The sequence below is a fragment of the Pseudophryne corroboree genome, chromosome 7 (assembly GCF_028390025.1).
Source record: "Pseudophryne corroboree isolate aPseCor3 chromosome 7, aPseCor3.hap2, whole genome shotgun sequence".
NCBI classification, from domain to species: domain Eukaryota; kingdom Metazoa; phylum Chordata; class Amphibia; order Anura; family Myobatrachidae; genus Pseudophryne; species Pseudophryne corroboree.
Genome location: NC_086450.1, coordinates 42,499,853 through 42,520,757, shown reverse-complemented (window position 1 = coordinate 42,520,757; position 20,905 = coordinate 42,499,853). Strand labels below are relative to the sequence as shown.

The 20,905-nt window shown below is 45.9% G+C and overlaps 1 protein-coding gene across 2 annotated transcripts in view; it reads left to right on the top strand.

Annotated features, from left to right (window-relative positions):
• ITGB2 (integrin subunit beta 2) overlaps positions 1-20,905 on the top strand; it is a 146,120-nt gene that overhangs the window by 91,531 nt on the left and 33,684 nt on the right. For both annotated transcript variants that reach the window (XM_063933084.1, XM_063933083.1), the window contains exons 10-13: positions 1,461-1,601; positions 5,506-5,690; positions 8,020-8,264; positions 15,917-16,130. In XM_063933084.1, coding sequence (XP_063789154.1) covers positions 1,461-1,601; positions 5,506-5,690; positions 8,020-8,264; positions 15,917-16,130 — 785 coding nt within the window. The remainder of the gene's footprint in view (positions 1-1,460; positions 1,602-5,505; positions 5,691-8,019; positions 8,265-15,916; positions 16,131-20,905) is intronic.

Here is a 20,905-nt window from a genome sequence, read left to right as displayed (position 1 = left end):
GATTCTGTGAGGAGACCTGCAAAACATGCACTGTGTGTGCCCCCGAGGACCGAGTTTGAGAACCTCTGGTATAATAAACCATTCACTGGTGAGTGAGGTGCGAACGGATTTGCAGCTGTCCGCTGACTGAGGGATTTTTTGCAGCTCAGCGTACACATGCGATCGCACACTTGCATGGCGAATATGCACTCTCCTTGGGCGGCGACTATCTAAACACAGGACAACAATTTTAGCAGCCCAGCGATCTGGTCTGAATTAGGCTTGATATTCCCTACCACACAGGTTCTCAAACTCGGTCCTCAGGACCCCACACAGTGCATGTTTTGCAGGTAACCCAGCAGGTGCACAGGTGTATTAATTGCTCACTGACACATTTTAAAAGGCCCACAGGTGGAGCTCATTATTTCACTTGTGATTCTGTGAGGAGACCTGCAAAACATGCACCGTGTGGGGTCCTGAGGACCGAGTTTGAGAACCTCTGCCCTACCACATGTACACGCACACACATTCACACTAGGGTTAATTTACCTACCACTACATTTTTGGATTGTGGGAGGAAACCAGAGCACACGAAGGAAACCCACTCAAGTACGGGGAGAATATACAAACTCCACACAGCTCAGTGCTGTGAGGAAGCAATGCTAACCATTACACCATCCGTACTGGCCAAATAATATGAAAAGTGAATATGAAACCTTATGTATGCCTCCAGATATTGTGTTTTTCTTATGTACCCCCAGCCACAGGGTACCATGGTGACTGCTTTTCATCATTGCGTCAGCTATCCCAAGGTAGAGCGGGGCGGACCACACATTTGTTCCGTCTCCATTTGGGCTCCCGCCTCTCTAGCAGGCAGTGGCTGTGACAGTGGTGGTGGTGCATAGGTCTCTGGGAAAACAGTGCAGCGACAATTTTCCCGACTATTCTCCCGACTGCGCATGAGCAAAATGCTGGGAAAATGGCCGCCACGGCCAGAGTCACTGTCGCTGCCGTGGGACTCCGGAGAGGTAAAAATGTAAAACATGGGTGCAGGGAAACCCACACCTCCGGCGGTCTCGAACTTCATTACATCCCTCCGCCGGTCATGTGTAAAATTGATATTGTACATTTTGACATATTGTTGTGCATTTAGCGGTTTTAATGGCTGACTACACCTCTCGATGTCAGCAATTGTTACCTGCAGGTTGTAAAAAAAACCAGCCAAACCTATAATAATGATAATTTAAAAAAAATGAAATGTATATAATACCAACCTTTAAAATTGGAGTCTGTCAGCCAAACACATTATAAGAGGACGAGAGCTGATTTGCTGACACAGCTGTATATTCTTGTCAACTATACATCAATATGCGCTGCCCAATAATGCTGGAGATAAATAAATGTAGCGGTCACAGAGGAGACTCTACATTATAACAATTAGATTCTTCTTTCTTCTTATCATGTGTTTGGTCTGATCACAGAACCTGTCCTCTGAAGTCATTCTCGACCACGGAATTACGCCAGACTTCCTGGATATTCAGTACGATTCTAACTGCAGCAATGGGGAGCATACTTTCAACCAATTAAAAGGGATTTGCAGCAATGTCAAGATCAACGAGGAGGTAAGCCAGAGATGATAAACACCTCTATCAAGTTCATGAATCCAGAGATACTGGGTCTGGGTTTGGTTCAGGGGAGTTCCTGATTCCTAGACTGTTTTTATTACATGCAGGGGTGGGGCAAGCGAGGCATCTGCCTTGGGTGTAGCCTGAGGAGGGCACAGTATTATAGCAATGTAATAAAATGCCTAAATTGCAAGTAAGGTCAATGTATATTCTTTTGGTGTGTCAGGATTTCTATTTGTTTTATTCTGGACTCGTAAAAGCGTTCAAGATGTAGATACAGCTGGAGAGTGTACGGAGAACACTAGGAGGCCGGAACAAGTTCCTCTACAAAGAAATTAAGCAGAAACAATATTTGTAAGCGTACACAGGAATAGCAAACGTGCTCTGAAAACAGGAGTCCTTGAAAATGTACACAGGAATAGCAGATGTACTTTAACAATAGGAGTACTTGGAGCTGTACACTGGAATAGCAGACATGCTATGACAACGGGGGGCATATGTAAAAGGGTCCGAGTTTGCCAGAGTTTTGTTTTTTTAAAGCAGCAATCATTAGCAAGGCATGGTTTTGCCTGGTAAATGATTGCCGCTTTAAAAAACCTCTGCGATCGGCCGGCATCCCACACCTCCGGCAAACTCGGACCCTATTACATATGCTACCAGGATTCCTTGTCGTTGTACCCAGGAATAGCAGACATGCCTGTAGGTGTACACAGGAATATAAGATGTGCTATGTCAACAGGAGTCTTTGTAGCTGTATACAGGAATAGACGATGTACTATGACAACAGGAGTGTTTTTAGCACTTTACATGAAAGCAGCAGGACATGCTGCAGCTAGTGGACATACAGGAACATCTGAATTTGCACTGACAATGGATGATGCACCTGTAGGACTTTAAATAGGAAGACCTGGCTGCTGATTGGCAACAGCAGTCATGTGCAGTAAAGCTGGACTTGAACTGGAGGTATCACAGTCAGCTGACTCTGAGCAAGATGGCGGTGCCCATGTCCCAGTTTCACAATACAAATTATAAGTTGAAAACGGGTCCTACAGTACAGGTGAGTGATGAATCGCTATGGAGAGACATTGCTTAGTGCATGAAATGGGTTTTGAGATCCGGTTTGTGACATGGTGGTTGTGGTTTACAGTGCAGTCTTTATTTATTTTTTAATAAAGATCAGATCGCTGGTATTGTACATAGGGGGTAATTCTGAGTTGATCGCAGCAGAAACTTTGTTAGCAGTTGGGCGTAACCATGTGCACTGCAGGGGGGGGCAGATATAACATGTGCAAAGAGAGTTAGATTTGGGTAGGTTATTTTGTTTCTGTGCAGGGTAAATACTGTCTGCTTTATTTTTACACTGCAATTTAGATTTCAGATTGAATACACCACACCCAAATCTACCTCTCTCTGCACATGTTACATCTGCCTCCCCTGCAGTGCACATGGTTTTGCCCAACTGCTAAGAAAGTTCCTGCTGCGATCAACTTGGAATTACCCCCATGGTTTTGCCCAACTGCTAACAAAGTTCCTGCTGCGATCAACTTGGAATTACCCCCATAGTGATTTTGGAGCCTGTGAAAAGAACACTTTAATAAGTTATAATGTATGCCCTCTAGTGGTACCAGCTTTTTGTCTACAGCCAACCATTAAAGACATGGCCGGCCATTTTACTTAAGACCATTGTCAGGATTAGATGTAGGGCCCAAGGACAGGAGGCTACAACCATTTTGTTTATGCCCATATATGAGAATAGCACAAGGGAATGATGGTCATCCGGAGTGTTTGACAGGGGACGTGCCTCAGTGGGTACAGCGAGTGAAGAAGAGAGATAAAATACAAAAAGAAGGAAAAGGACAGTAAAGCTGACAAGTGGCTGATAAAGATAAAACCGCTAACGGACACAATCTACAGCTAAGGAAAATAGAATGACATTATATAAGAAGAATAGAATGTTTACGTCATTAAGAGGTTGATTTAATTAAGGGCAATGTGTGGCTGAAGGCCATTGTAACATCGCTGGAACGCCGGCATTGAAACCCTACATAACCCAAAAATCACCCCGATTTTACTCCCAAATCACGCATGTTAGTTTGTAGCACCATAGGGGTAATAATAAAGTGTGCACATTGGTGGTCATTCCGAGTTGTTCGCTCGTTGACGATTTTCGCTATACTGCGATTAGTCGCTTACCACGCATGCGCAAGGTTCGCAGAGCGCATGCGCTTAGTTATTTTACACAAAAGTTAGGTATTTTACTCACGGCATAACGAGGATTTTTCATCGCTGTGCTGATCGTAGTGTGATTGACAGGAAGTGGGTGTTTCTGGGCGAAAAGTACTGGCCGTTTTATGGGAGTGTGCGGAAAAACGCAGGCGTTCGAGTTGCAAAACGCAGGAGTGGCTGGAGAAACGGGGGAGTGGTTGGGCAAACGCTGGGTGTGTTTGTGACGTCAAACCAGGAACGAAAAGTACTGAGCTGGTCGCAATGGCTGAGTAAGTCTGGAGCTACTCAGAAACTGCTAAGAAATTTCTATTCGCAATTCTGCTAATCTTTCGTTCGCAATTCTGCTAAGCTAAGATACACTCCCAGAGGGCGGCGGCTTAGCGTGTGCAATGCTGCTAAAAGTAGCTAGCGAGCGAACAACTCGGAATGAGGGCCAATATCCGTATATGACGCTGGAATGAGCAAATTTGCATTGCTAATAATGGAACTGACACCTAAACCTCTTATATATTGGGCTCTTACAAAGCATACAAAGGGGGAGATTTATCAAAGCTTGGAGGGAGATAAAGGACCAGCCAATCAGCTCCTAACTGCAATGTTACAGGCTGTTTGAAAAATGACAGAAGCTGATTGATTGGTACTTTATCCAAGTATTGATAAAACTCCCTCAAAATAGTATTGGTGGATTGTGTTTGTCACGAAAAGTGTGTACAATATAATACACGGGCGGTATTCAAATGATACATCACGCCCAATCTCCTTTCTAAAGTGATCCCTGTTAGCACGTATATCGTGCCCATAGTCATCAGGTCTAGCTGCGTAAAGGGTTTGGGCGCAAGCTGAAATGATACCACACTTATTAGCAGAAACAGAACGGGTGTGGAAGGGGGCAGACAGAATATAATTTTACATAACAGTGCGTTAGATTTGCAGTTTATCCACATAAATATAATTTGCTGATGTCCATAAACCGGTGTTTTGAAAGATGCTCTGTGCTTGGGTCTTGGGTAAAGAGATTGAGACGCAATTTATAATAGCTGCTTTGGGCACATAAATTCCTCATCACCATCTTAACCTCTGTTACCTAGGAGGTTGCAAGATGATAATGTAATGCAACATCGAGAACTCTTCTAAATAGCTATTTAAAAAATGTTTTTTTTTTGTATCCGGACTCCAGGTCGACACAAAAAAGGTTGACACCCCTTAGGTCGACACCAATTGGTCGACATGGGCACAATGTCGACACGGACAAGGTCGACATGGAAAAGGGTCGATATGCGTTTTTCAAAAAAAAATTCTTCATTTTTTGAACTTTTTCATACTTTACGATCCACGTGGACTACGATTGGGAATGGTAACCTGCCCGAAGCTTGCGAGCCATGCGAGGAGACGCCGTGCACTAATTGGGGTTCCCGGTCACTGTACGAAGAAAACGACACACACAAAAATAAAAAACTCATGTCGACCTTTTGTCCGTGTCGACCAATTGGTGTCGACCTGGAGTCCCAGACCCGTTTTTTTCACACCCAAGGACTGAATAGACAGAATACTTGATACAATTAGTTAAATGTAAACACATTAAGTATTCAGGTATATTTCTCAGCCCAGTAGAACATTGAAACATATTACATTGTATTTTGTGCTCCCTCTGACCAATATCCCACATGTCTTTCAGATTACATTTAAGGTTAAAGTGACGGCCATGGCGTGCCTTCCATATCAGAGCTTTCAAATCCGTGCCTTGGGATTTACAGACACAGTTAAAGTGAGTCTCAGAACCGCTTGTGACTGTATATGTGACGATGTACCTGTGCCTGGGGCCTGTAACTCCAATGGGACAACTGTTTGCGGAATCTGCAGGTAAAACTACACCTAGATTACAATGTATGGTGGCTGGCCATGGCAAGGCATGCTGGGAAATATTGTTACCTAAGAGCTTACTATTGCTAATCTTTAAAAGGGGTGGGGGGTGGAGGAGGCAGAGCTGGATGGCACACCTGCATTTAAAACATAAGAGGTGCTACCTTGCTGAGACTTGTAGTGAAACACAGAAAAAAAATGCTCTAAGTGCTAAGAGCACTGGTAAGCAGAACAATTATAATAAACTACAATTTAACATGGAGTGAAATTGAGGTTATTAGCACAATTTGCGGCCAGAAGTGTGGGCCCACCTACCACGGCCAACTGAGCTCATCAGGTGGGTCCCTAAGAGTTTATTATAGTTGTTCAGATTGCCAGGGTTCTTAGTGCTTACAGTGTGCATTTGCAAAAAAATTTCTGCATTGCTACTCATTCCCTACAATTAACCCACGTATAATGAAAATAGAATGCAATCCAAATGCTTCTGTTGCTGGTAAATGGAAAACAAAAAGCAGAATAATTGAATAAACAAGACTATCGGCCTCTACCTTTTTCCCAAAGAATATACTGTATGTGATACTTAAGGTGTGTACACACGGTGAGATCCCTGCTATGCCCGATTTTGGCTATGCGATCTCCCTTGAACTCCCCCAGAGCCCAGGTACAGGGCCGGTTCTAGCCCTTTTGGCGCCCCGGGCGGAAAATAGGGGCGTGGCTTCATACACTGGGCGTGGTCAGTTACGCCCCCTGTAGACTTGTGCCCCCATTTGTGCCCCCTGTAGGAGTTGCGCCGCTTACACAAAAAAAAATAATAATACTTACTATCCCTGCTCCTGAGTCCCGACCGCTGCAGACCTCCGCCGGCGCCGCTCCTCTCCTCGGATCTATGGGAGAGACGTCATGACGTCTCTCCCACAGCACAGCATAGACAGACACTAGAGGTCAATTATGACCCCTAGCGTCTGTGTCAGTCCCACAATGCTGTGCGGTGCGCGATGACGTCATTGCGCACCGCACAGCAAAGGTCCTCTCCACGAAGGGAAACTAGACAGGTAGCGTCTAGTTCCCTTCACAGCGGGGAACACAGCGGACACAGCGGGAGTCACAGTAGCGGATCCTTGCCATGGTGCGGCGCCCTCCGGATGGCGCCGATGCCCTCTGGAAGGCGGCGCCCCGGGCAAAAGTCCTGCTTGCCCGTGGCAAGATCCGCTACTGCCCAGGTAGCACAGATTTTGACTATCTGTGCTTGAGATTTTGTCTATGTACGATTTTAACTAAGTGCCAATTTTGACTATATTTTGTACTAGATAATACACTAGATAGTCAAGGTTGACTTGCCTGCACAGTCTATCTAGCCTTGCGATACCGACCTTGCGGGACTGCGCATCTGGATCGAATCGGTATCACAAGCTGCCTAACACCTTGCGATTTCCACTAACTTTCCTTGTGATTTTGATTATATAGTTTGACTAAATCTTACAGATTTATCTCACCATGTGTACACACCTGTAGGCCCCAGCAATGTAACGTTGCCTGCAATTATGTACATGGATGTATTTAATTTGCATGTTGTACACATGTTCCCATGGATTGCAATTAAGAGGGTAGTAGGAGCTTTTATTTAGAATTTTTGTGAATGTTAAAATGAATTACGTAGTTCTTGTTTAGTTGTGCTGCAGATAGCACGAAGGCCAGAATAGCTAAAATAGGCAGCTGCCGTGTTTATAAGAACGCTTGCGGACCATCCCTGCGCCGTAAGTCATTATTGAAGTGGTTCCCACTCTGTAGAGTTTCAGCATTTTTGTTACAGAACGCTTAGGCCAAGAGTTTCTTATTGAGAAATTCAGAAAAAAAATCTTGTTCTCAGCAAGCAGCAGACCGCAGAAAGGGGGTGGGGCTCGGGGATAGGGGGGATGATCAGTGCTATCACTCCCCTTTGCACATCATTCACAGAGAGGAGGTTGCGATTCGATTGCACATACAATCAGTAGTACTGATCAAAGTGCAAGTTTGTGCGTACACACCTTTACACTCTAACGGGCGGGCCGTATGTTGAATACCCCACCCTAGAGGAATGACTGTGCCCCTTCCAGTGGTGCAAGTAGAAATATTTTCTTATGGGTAGTGAGTGATGAAAAATGGGCGTGGTCATGTGTTGTGATGGGGTGTGGCCACATGCTGCTAGTGGGAGTGGCTACATGACACTAGCGGCTTGGCCACGTGACACAGCCCCTTTTTGGGGGGATTCTGGAGGCAAGGCTAAAAATATATAGTAATGACTCCACTGGCCCCTCCCCAGACCTAACTGATATATTCCTCTCATTCCCAGCTGCAACAAGGGCCACGTCGGGAAGAACTGTGAGTGTGTAACTGGAGGGAAAACAAACCAGGAACTGGAGCAGAGCTGCAGAAAGGACAACAATTCGGCCGTGTGCTCTGGGGCGGGGGAGTGCATATGCGGACAGTGTATCTGCCATACAAATGAAGACCCTGCAAGGAAAACGTACGGCACCTATTGTCAGTGCGACAACTGGAACTGTGAAATGTTCAATAATCAGCTGTGTGGAGGGGAAGGTGAGTTTTCTTACAGACAGCTGCTGCTAATTACTAGTGTTCTCAAAATGACAAAACTAAGTGTGATGCTGCCACCTAGTGGCATGGGAAGAAATAACTATTCACTTTGCTACAACTGGTGAAGCAAATTCTCAAGAGGGCTATGGGGGTCATTCCGAGTTGTTCGCTCGTTATTTTTTTGTCGCAATGGAGCGATTAGTCGCTAATGCGCATGCGCAATGTCCGCAGTGCGACTGCGCCAAGTAAATTTGCTATGCAGTTAGGTATTTTACTCACGGCATTATGAGGTTTTTTCTTCGTTCTGGTGATCGTAATGTGATTGACAGGAAGTGGGTGTTTCTGGGCGGAAACTGGCCGTTTTATGGGTGTGTGCGAAAAAACGCTACAGTTTCTGGGAAAAATGCGGGAGTGGCTGGAGAAACGGAGGAGTGTCTGGCCGAACGCTGGGTGTGTTTGTGACGTCAAACCAGGAACGAAACTGACTGAACTGATTGCAGATGCCGAGTAAGTGTGGAGCTACTCAGAAACTGCTAAGAAGTGTCTATTCGCAATTTTGCTAATCTTTCGTTCGCAATTTTGATAAGCTAAGATACACTCCCAGTAGGCGGCGGCTTAGCGTGTGCAAAGCTGCTAAAAGCAGCTTGCGAGCGAACAACTCGGAATGAGGGCCCATGTGCATGTTGAAAATATTTTTGGCTTATATGTGCAAGTCAAAACAGCTGCTCCATGGCACAAATGCAGCTTTGGGCCGCCTAGATTTCTGCCAGGGCACATAGGTTTGCGGAAGAAAATGGGTGCTTTTGTATAGGAGCTTGCACAGGCAATCTGAAAGTGTCCCCAGTGCAGTACGAAAGAGGATCCCCCATTTTAGGGATCAGTGCCGAAATAAGACCGTGCAGATGCAATGTTTGCTGTACACAACCTTTTCCTGCTTTGTTCTGCGCCAGCTCGGAGCTGGTGAAAGTCACGCCGCGCCTCCTGCACTTTTTATGCGACAAATCACTTCTCCTTCATAGCACACTTTGTAGTAAAGTACATATATATATATATATATATATATATATAAAAATATGTTTTTTGTTTTTTTTAAATGACAGCGTTTCATCCCCCGAATTACAGTGAAGGATGTTCTGTTGATGAAGCGGATTAATGAATATGAATGGAAATTCACTGACAATGTGGGAGATAATTAATTATGGCATTGAAGGAGTTAATGTTTATAATAGGTTAATTAGAATGTTGGGGTTAATTGATGATGGGCAGGGCCAGATTAACAATGGGACGGATGTGACTACAGCTCCAGGCCTCCACATAAACAGCAACATGCCCAGTAGCTTGCATGGGGCACTTTAAGTAGCTAATCTCGGTGCATTTGGGCGAGACATCTGCAGTAAATTAGGGCGCCCACAGAACTCCGGCGGCACAATTTAGTAGCTCTCGTCACTTTAGACTGGAGCTGCAGCTGTGAAAAAAACAATTACAATCCAGTTTAACATTTACAAGGTCATTAAGTACTATTATGATAAGGGGGCTAATTTGAGGATTTGTGGATTGCCTATGATGAAAATGGAGGAACGATGACAAGGCCAGAAGCAAGGCTGAGTAACCATAAGTAAAGAGGGGGGTGAGTTGCTTTAAAATAGTGAAGTTGTAGAAGTCATTGAGGAGAAAAGGAAGATGAGATAAAGGAGACTGAGGAAGGGCAGGTGCAGGGCCGTAACTAGGATTCTCGTCAAACGGGGCAAGGCAGTAATTCGACGTGCATCCCCCCCAAAACAAAAACACACAAAAAAAAAAGCTTGTGTTGAATTATCTGTGTCCTGAGTGTATCCTGAAGTGGATGTTAGAGTATACCACATGGATAAATGGTATAGAGCAGGCATGCCCAAACTGCGGCCCTCCAGCTGTTGAGAAACTACACATCCCAGCATGCCCTGACACAGCTTTAGCATTCTCTGACAGCAAAACTGTGTCAGGGCATGCTGGGATATGTAGTTTCATAACAGCTGGAGGGCCGCAGTTTGGACATGCCTGGTATAGTGGAATAGTGGAATCCCAGTCAGAAAATGTAATAGCTGGGACTGCATGTCATGGAAGAAGCATATACCTGTTATGCACTATACAGATTATGTATACAGTTGGTTTTTACTGTACAGTGCAGTGCTCAGCAACTGACTGCAATGTCTCTAGCAGCTATAAAGCAAGCCCTGTCCTAACAACGCATGCCATAAAGCAGCTGTATAAGGGATCAGCTTGTGTCTGAAGCAGTGGCGGAACTAGCGAGCAGTGGGCCCAGGTGCGACAAAATGCTTTGCCCCCCCCCCCCCCCCCCCCATCTCATCCAAGTCCACCCCCTCACCCCTGGAGAGGATCTGGTGAGGGGGACCTGCTCAGGGCCAGAGAAACGGATACCTAGCAACAGTGCCGTAACAAGACATTTTAGTGCTGTGTGCAAGAGACGGCATCGGAGCCCTCCCCCTCTATATAAAACAGGAACAGTGCGCGCCATAGGCACGCACAAAAAATATAGGGGCGTGGCTTTGTGGGGAAGGGGTGTGGCCACAAAATAATAATACCAATTCATATAACGGTGCACAGTAGTCTCCATTATTCAAATTACGCTGCACAGTAGCACTACTACACCAGGTAGAGCCCTTTTTACACATTACGGCAGACAGATTCCCCTTTTTACACATTACGGCAGACAGCGTCCACCTTTTACACATTACGACAGACAGCATCCGCTTTTTTACACATTACAGCAGACAGCGTCCCCTTTTTTACACATTACGGCAGACAGTGTCCCCCTTTTTACACATTACAGCAGACAGCGTCCCCTTTTGTACACATTACGGCAGACAGCGTCCCCTATTTTACACATTAAGGCAGACAGCGTCCTTTTTACACATTACGGCAGACAGCACCCCGCTTTTTTACATATTACGGCAGACAGCGTCTGCTTTATTACACATTACGGCAGACAGCGTCCCCATTACACATTACAGCAGACAGCGTCCCGTTTTTTACACATAACGGCAGACAGCGTCCCCTTTTTACACATTACGGCAGACAGCGTCCCCTTTTTACACATAACGGCAGACAGCGTCCCCTTTTTTTACACATTACGGCAGACAGCGTCCCCTTGTTACACATAACAGCAGACAGCATCTTCTTTTTTACACATTACGGCAGACAGCGTCCTTTTTACACATTACGGCAGACAGTATCCGCTTTTTTACACATTACGGCAGACAGCGTCCGCTTTATTACACATTATGGCAGACAGCGTCCCCCTTACACATTACAGCAGACAGCGTCCCCCTTACACATTACAGCAGACAGCATCCCCTTTTTTACACATTACGGCAGACAGCGTCCCCTTTTTACACATAACGGCAGACAGCGTCCCTTTTTTTACACATTACGGCAGACAGCGTCCCCTTTTTACACATAACGGCAGACAGTGTCCCCTTTTTTTACACATTACGGCAGCCAGACAGAATAGATAGATAGATAGATAGATAGATAGATAGATAGATAGATAGATAGATAGATAGATAGATAGAGAGATAGATAGATAGAATAGATTATACACTGTCTCCGCTGGCAGTCAGGCTCCTCGGTGCAGCTTGATGGCAGATGATGATCCCGGGCAGGGGAGAAGAAGGAGGAGGGAGGAGGACATTGGAGCTGCAGCAGCGCAATGTAATTGGTGGAGGCGCTGCTGCTGCTGTCCCTCTCCTTCACCATAGGCTGTCCTCCGCCACTGTATGAGGGAAGCGCATCCCAGCATTCACAGCGGCGGAGGACAGCCTATGGAGAAGGAGAGGGACAGCAGCAGCGCCTCCACCAATTACATAGCACTGCTGCGGCTCCCGAGTCCCCCTCCCTCCTCCTCCTTCCCCCCTCCCCGTGGCTGATACGCTCCTCTCGTCAGCGGGCGGCTGTGTGCTGTGGCCCGCAGCACACAGCGGCATGTAATGAGTCAGTTTGACTCATTACATGCCACGCTGCTTTGGGCCCCTTGACAGTGGCAGGCCCCAGTGCAAGGCACAGCTTGCACTGGCTGTAGTTCCGCCACTGGTCTGAAGGTAAGTGGCAGAGCTTTCTGTAGGATACATGTTACTTGAGCAGGGGGAGAGCTGTTGCCGGCTCCCTGTCACTCACCACCTGGTGCACAGACCTGGTGGGCAAATGCACCGTCCATGGCACACCGCCCCCCTGACTGCCCGAGAGATATACCTGAGATGAGAATGAATTAGGGAGGAGAACCTGCAGAAGCGCTCCTCTTCACATCCCAAACTGCAGCTTCGCCCTCACCTCTGAGTCTGCCATAGTGCGCCGGCAAGGTGCACTTCCAGTTTCTATTGTTCCTTCCTGTGTAGATCAGACTTCACACAGGCTATGGGATGGCACAGTTAGATCGGCAGAGAGGTAGCTGGCGGTAGAGGTGAACAGTGCCGGGAGGACAGACACACGCAGTGGGTATATAGAGCCCTGTGTGCCACCCCTCAAATTCTGCGCCTGGGGCACATGCCCCACTCCCTGGCCCCCTCAGATCTGAATGACCCCCTCAGTACCCTGTATTGTCCCCATTCATTCTGTTATTCCATCTCTATAGTACAACAACTCTGCCATCCAGTGATGCTGCCATGGCTACACGATATGTTATACCTCTTGTGCTGCCCATGTCGGGCTACTTCTACAAAATTTACAGGGCCACTTTTAGTTCCCAATCCACCCCTGTCTCAAACACAACTGCAGCAAAAGACACAAGGAAGGCCGCAATTGCGTACAATCAGGCCCAATAAAAAGGGATCCCGCCACCCTCAACAGACCCCACCCACTCATCAGACCACACCCCCATTAGGGCTGCTTCCATAAATTTCCCGGGTTCGTATTTCATTCCAATCTGCATGGCTCACCCCAGCGTCATAAGTTAATTCCCATCATGTCCGAGTCATCTCAGGACTGTCATACACTGAGTGAGTCTCTAGGATCCTTCAAGCAAGTGGAAAAAAGATCAACTCTTTCTGCACATGTTATATCTGCCCCCCACTGCAGTGCACATGGTTTTGCCCAACTGCTAACAAATTTGCTGCTGCGATCAACTCAGAATTAGGCCCATAGGTGGTCATTCCGAGTTGATGGCTAGCTGCTTTAGTGCGCAGCGCAGCGATTAGGGGAAAAAGCGGCACTTCTGCGCATGCGTATGGGGCGCAGTGCGCACGCGCTTCGTACTTTCACAAAAGCCGATGCAGTTTCACACAAGATCTAGCGACGCTTTTCAGTCGCACTGCTGCTCGTTGAGTGATTGACAGGAAGTGGGTGTTTCTGGGTGGTAACTGACCGTTTTCGGGTAGTGTGTGTAAAAACGCAGGAGTGCCAGTTAAAAACGCAGGAGTGGCTGGGGTAACGGGGGAGTGGCTGGCCGAACGCAGGGCGTGTTTGTGGCGTCAAAACAGAAACCGTCTGAAGTGATCGCAAGGTAGGAGTAGGTCTGCAGCTACTCTGAAACTGCACAATTTTTTTTTGTAGCAACGCTGCGATCCTTTCGTTTGCACTTCTGCTAAGCTAAGATACACTCCCAGAGGGCGGCGACCTAGCGTTTGCACTGCTGTTAAAAGCAGCTAGTGAGCGATCAACTCGGAATGAGGGCCCTAGTCTTATCCATTAAACCAGGACCACTGAGTCTGCAAAGTTTCCACTTCCAAGTCCCCAATCTTACTAGTTACATTAATCCCCGCATCCCAGGGGAGTCTGGAAGAGCCGAACACCTATAAACTATTTATCTAACATACAATTGCATCAGAAACACACTTTATTTTTTGTTAAAGAATATACACTCAGTAGGAATAGACTAAAGGAAGATTACTGCCAATGGGAATATACACATATAGGCAAGGGCGTAGGTAGCGGGGTAGCAGGCTTTGCAGCTGCTTTGACACCCTATCCCATAGCAGCTGGGGGACATGGCTGCTGCCTTTGGTACCCATGTTGCCTTGTATAGAGGCTGCTATTGCTGCTCCTGACCCGTCTTCCCTCTTCCATGTGAGTAGCTAGGTGTCTGCGCTCAGTAGAGACCTTAATGAGTATAAGGGGGAACATTTACTAAGCAGTGATAAGAGCGGAGAAGTGAGCCAGTGGAGAAGTGCCCATGGCAACCAATCAGCACTGAAGTAACATCTATAATTTGCATACTATAAAATGATACAGAGCTGCTGATTGGTTGATGGGGCAACTTCTCCACTGGCTCACTTCTCCACTCTTATCACTGTTTAGTAAATGTTCCCCTAAGTCTTTTAATTTACTAAAAATTAAACCTAAACTTAATAATGCTGCAAATGCCAAAGAAACGAAAACATTTTTCTGCCACATGTCTGGTAAGTTCACAGAGTCTCCCGAGGTCATTAACTCTGGGAGCTATGGGCCTCAGTCTGAGTCGTGTACAGTGCTGTCACAATTCCGACCCTTTCGGCACATTCGCCTGTATTCTGATCGGACCGTATCTATGCGAGCGTCCCGCCCCCCAGCTGTAATCTCTATTAGCCTGTGCCAGCCCATCCTTGGTGCAGGAGATCGGACAGAAATAAGACGCATCTCTGCCTGCGCTCACCTGTGAATATGACGCATACATGCTTCTTCCCATGGACGCGTTCCCGTCCAGTAACACCCAGTCGGGGAGATGCGGCCGTCTCAGAACAGCTCATGAATTGCTCTAGGTCGCGCATACAGGTCGTGATGCATTGCTAAAAATTGTGAGATCCGTTCCCATTTGGAATTGCGTACAACTGAGAATGGGTGTGGATTAATGGATCAACAATGTTATGGTCGACAGTCATTAGGTCAACACAAAATAGTTAGGTCGACAGGGTCAAAAAGTCATCATGAAAATGATCAACACTCAAATGTTCGTCACATTTTTTGGGCCAAATCTTGTATATTTCCTGTTATGTGACGACCTTCAGTACAAACATGTACCCTCGCGGGCTCACTTCACTCGCCACGCTTTGGCCAAGATGGTTGGCTGTGTTCGCCACGGGTTACTATTCCCAGTAGATGTCCACATGGCTGGTAAATCAAGCACATCAGAATACATACTTTTTTCCGGCAGGCGGGATGTCGGCTGTCAAGATGCCGACAGCGGCATCCCACCCGCCAAAATGCCGGCAGCGGGGCAATCGGGACGAGTTCCCTTGCAGGCTCGCTGCGCTTACCATGCTGCGGGCTCGGTAGCTTACTACGCTCGCCTCAGGTTCTATTCTCACTCTATGGGTGTCGTGTGCCAGGATTCCGGCTGTCGGTATTGTCTACTGTCAGGATTCCGGCGTCGGTATCCTGACCGCCGGGATCCCGACAGCCGGCAAATTAATTTCATATTGTCGTATCGACCATTGCCATGTCAACCTTTTGAACCTGTCGACCATATGATGTCGACGTACTGACAGTCGACCAATACATTTTCGATCTATCATCCGGATACCCTGAGAATCAGGCCTTATATCACAGTTAAAAAGCCATAAACGTTTTCAGAAAATAATATATATTCTCGGTCCTCCATATTGTTACTGGTTAGTAAATGGCACCACAAGAACTGGAAGGGAAGTGTTGTGTTCCGTCACTTGTGACGTGTTGCTTTGTCTCATTCACAGGGACGTGTAACTGCGGCACCTGCACCTGCAGACCTGGCTTTGAAGGCAGCGCATGTCAGTGCAAGACGTCCACAGACAGGTGTAGGAATGAAAGGGGGAGCATATGCAGTGGCCGCGGGAAGTGCGAGTGTAATACATGTACCTGCAAAGTAGGCTACATACCACCTTTCTGTGAGGTCTGCCCGGGCTGCTCTTCCCCTTGCCCACGGTTTGGGTAAGTATACAAAGGCCTCTCCCTATACAGCGTGGAACGATCTGCATGTCTGTATGCTCAGCCACTAGAGTGGTATTTAAAGCCTTGGTTCTTCGGTTCCCAGTTGGTTTAAACTAAGGGGAAGATTTATCAAACCTTGGAGAGTGATAAAGAGGAGAGTGATAAAGTACCAACCAATCAGCTCCTGACTGTCATGTTACAGGCTGTGTTTGAAAAATGACAGTTAGGAGCTGATAAGTTGGTACTTTATCTCTCTCCAATCTTTGATAAATCTGCATGAGAATCTGAATATCTTCTACTTTCGTGGATCAAAAAACCTAAAACCATACCTCCCAACTTTGAAGGGGGAGGAAGAGGGACCCCTGTGTGGCGTGATAAAGCTAAATATTTATCTTACTTAAAACCCTTTAAGAGGTCTCAGAACACAGTACGCTATTGACGTATGGAATACCGTAAGGGTACGCATGTTGCGTAACAATCGCTTAGCCGTAGTCGAGACGCTCAAGCGTCACGTTTGCTCACGGCCAAGAGATCACAGGCAGGCACGCTATTGGCTGCTGACTAACGTAATGGTTCGCTATTAGCGTAGCGGACGCTCGGGACCACGAGGAGATCCCCAGCGGCGCAGACGCTCACAATGTTAAACCTTTATAACTATACCATAAAACAATGTATTATGCAGTAAACATTGGTGTAGTGATAGGGTGTAAATATAACACAGTGTAACCTTATTAACTTAAAAGCTGTTCTAGCGTCTCCGACGCTCTGAGAATACTTAGAAATATAAGAAATACACAGATACCGATCTTTGGTTCTAACACCTTATATGAACGTTCTATTTGCAAAAGAATAATACAATACAAGTCATACACTACCAATATAACATAGACTAACTAACCAGATAACTACACTTAAAATACAATAACAGTACAATAACACTTTAAGAGGAAAAGAGAGGGAAAAGGGGAGAAGAGAGAGAGAGAGAGAGAGATATGGCTCACAATAACAATAAAGACAATATGATTGCGGAGAAAACTTACGCACAAAGGGAACAATCGCATGCGCCTTTCTGAATATCCAGCTCCCGATTATCAGTGGTGAGAACCGTTGAAGAGAATAGAGAGCTGGCCCAGGTCGGCTTGTCCTTTTATACCCTACACATAATACAGTACAATGGTCCCTATATTCTTATTGTTCATTGGACACAGGAATTCGTCTTCGCATTATAACAAAAGGTCATAGGTTGATTCATACAGGTGGGCTGTGACTATTTCCAACTGCTCAGGTGGGTGGGAAACTAGGTTTCCCGCCGCATGGATAAGTGAGTGCAAATAATAGCAAATGTCCATAAACTTCTTATGTCCATAACTATTCGCACGAGCGATTAATCCGCTTCAAACCAACACCGGAATATTGCTAATTAAATACTCTTCCGATGGATACTAAACACCACTGTATAACCCCTGTCTGACCCTTCGTATCAAACAAAGAGGGATCTCTTTGTCTATGAACATGCTACATTAACTAAACTTTCAGATTCTATCAAAGGGACCATAATCTACAAAATACATTATATGGTTAAAATATGTAACGATCGAGTCGCCCGCTAGACGCACACAAACTCTACCGTAAATGCGCATACCGTGCGCCTGCGTGTGCACGCACCAGGGGGTATGCGTATGCACGGGAGAGCGTGGGCACGCGCAGCGGGGACACGCATGAGGTGCAAATATGGTAGTGTGCATCATGATATTTTTCTGACTTTGACAGTCCACCCTTTGGCAGTCACCAATAACTGCCACTTCCTAAAACATTTCAAAAAGAGAAAAATATATGTCATATGTAAATATTTCTATGGTTGGGTAGGGGAGGAGAGGAGAAGGTGAGAAAAGGGTATGACCTAGTGAGATAGCAGAAGCATGTGTGTATGAATCCATGTTTGGGGGGTCATGTATCATCGTGCCGTACGTGTCTTAAATCAAGCTTCGAGGTATTGCGAAGTATACATTTGAATTCCTTCTTATCCCGTGGTACGGGTCTGTGGATGGGCTGTCAAACTTTACCGAGCTCTTTTCGGCTTTTGGTTGCAACAAAATGGGGGAGCACATTTTAGTTGATGATACATGAATGGGGGAATATGTGAATGCTGATATCTGTGCCTGTATTCCCTATCGACTATGTGTGTTGTTACCTGAAGGTTGTAGAAATGAAGATAAAGAACAATTATGGTAAATGCAGTGGTATTCTATGTCAGGTTAATGAACATTTGTCGGTTGAAGTCTTGTCTGATGTCTGTTGAATGCAGTCTTCTTTGGGCTTTTGCCAAAAAGTGCGAGCAAAAAGCTTTGTCAATGTCCATAGACTTACAAAAGTGTTGGGCTAGCGTAAATTTAAAATTTCTAGGGAAACTGGGGGTCTATGGCATAGTTCATCAATTATCTGTGTACAAGGTTGTCAAAACTTCTTCTTTAATCCATCTGTTGTCTGTATACAGGATCATCAAATTCCTCGTCCAAGTGGGTCTTTTTACCTTGGAGAAACAGGTGAAAGAAACGGACCGTATAATCGCATTTTCATCACATCATTGTCTCTACCGTTGGGTCATAAATCAAATCCATTGGAATTACGATTTCCTCACTCCTTAGACTCATTACCCTGGTACTACGTTTGCACTTCGTTAAAGCCTGAACGCATCTAAATATCAAGCCAATCGTTATGACAACACCCAAGATACATAGGAGAAACTTCCCTACATCCATTATGACTCCTTGAGCCCATTCTCCTAAACCAGAGAACCAATTTCGCGGGTTCAACCATGACACCCAACCAGTCAGCTCATTACCCACAGCAGCAAGGGTGAGATTGTGTCTCCTGCGAAATTCCCACTTTAGTTGGAGAATATCGTCCATCTTTTGGTCTATGACCTCGACCGGATCCTCGGTACTATTCGTAATATAAGTGCAGCATTTCACGCCGTACTGCGTTGCCAGTGTGACACAATATCCACCTGTCACTGCCGTGAGATAATTAAGAACCATCCTATGCTGTACCAGTTCTGTTTTATAAGCTTGGAGCTCTCTTCCGGTATATCTAAAAGTGTCGTCATACATTTCTGTGATATTGTCTAATAAATTTGCAAGCGCGGATATATATCTATAGTTCAGCACTCCTCTAGCGGTGCGAGTGAAATCTAACGCAAGTAGAACCTGAATCCCGGTGGATTCATGGATCAGATCAGAGGCCGGGTGCTCTGTCCTTTCTGTCAGTTGCCTTTTAACGACGTGCTCGTAATGAGTGTGAGTATAAGGAGCTTGGGTGTATATCTTTAATTTTGGTATGTGATACAGTCATTACCTCAGGCAGTACTTTTCCAATATAACACAATCCTTCAGAGTTTGGGGCAAGCCACTTATACGCCTTCCTCCCGCATATGAAATATGCATCATCGGGGAGAACATATGGGACTGAGTAGGACATAACCATTTTACACATCTTCCATGTGAAATCTCCTAACCCTAATTCTCCCATCTGTCTAGTACACGTATCTGTTTGTATGATATGTGCACAGTATCCTGGTGATACCTCTCCTATTTCCTAGGGTATACCTGTATCGGAAAGATTTTTCTCTACTGGCTATGTGGCGTATAAGCTCTGTATCTGTAGGCATTCTATCTGCTCTATATGAAAAGGTCATGGTTTGGTTACTCCATGACACTTCCCAATTTCCCGGCTTTCGGGAATTGGAAATGTTAAAACATATTAGGGATCTATCCACATGGTATTGGTGGAGCTTCAAACTAGGAGGACTGGAGATATTAAACCTCCTGTCCACCGGTCTCCCACCCTTTAGCTCAAGTACCTCTCCTACCGTTAACGGGAATGGTACTAGCCCTGATTTGCTATGGCCTTGAGGTACTTGAGAGCATACCCAACAATCTGTCTGATTTAACACATTACCCACTAAGGAGTGATAGTCACTCAATGGATGCCGGTCCATGTGGATATTAAAACTGGATTGGCATTTCTTGATGCACCCATCCTCAACTACATTGTCACAGAGTCTACAGATACAGTTTTCTTCGGCTAACAATCCTTCACAATTCCTTCTATTGTCAATGCTATCGGATCGTTTTCTGATACTCGCCTTTACTTGTTGATTAAGTTGTTCTTGGAAAACTACGCCTCCATCTTTGTCATCAGAACCCATTCCAGAACCTCTCTCGACCTCCATGGTACTCTCGCCGGAACAGACTGCTCTGGTCAACATCATGGTCAACAGGAAAATCCGGATCACAGTCTCTTGGGGCAAGTCCATCTTATAGGAGGAAACGGAGAAGAATGAGAAGGGGGGGGAAAATAATTGAGGGAGAGGGGATGGGAAGTGGAGAAAAACAATAAAAGGGAACAGGGAATCGACAACTGCTTTTGATCTTATGATTTTCAATGCTCAGGTGCCGCCTCAGTCCTCCTGAAACAGACACTCCAGTGATACAACTTCCTCTACCGTCTGTTCTTTATCACGGGACCTCTCTGGATCAGCAACCTTCTTACAGTGGGACGAATGAACCCAAGTCTCTCTCTCGGCAACCTTCAATGCTGTAGTGCTAGTCAATAAGACTTGGTATGGTCCTTCCCATCTGTCAGTAAGGCAACCTGAGCGTAGAAAATTCCGTATCATTACATAATCCCCAGGTTCAATGTCATGACAATTACTATCTGGCAAATCTGGAATCACCAACTTCAAATTATCATTTTGATTCCTTAGCTGTTTACTC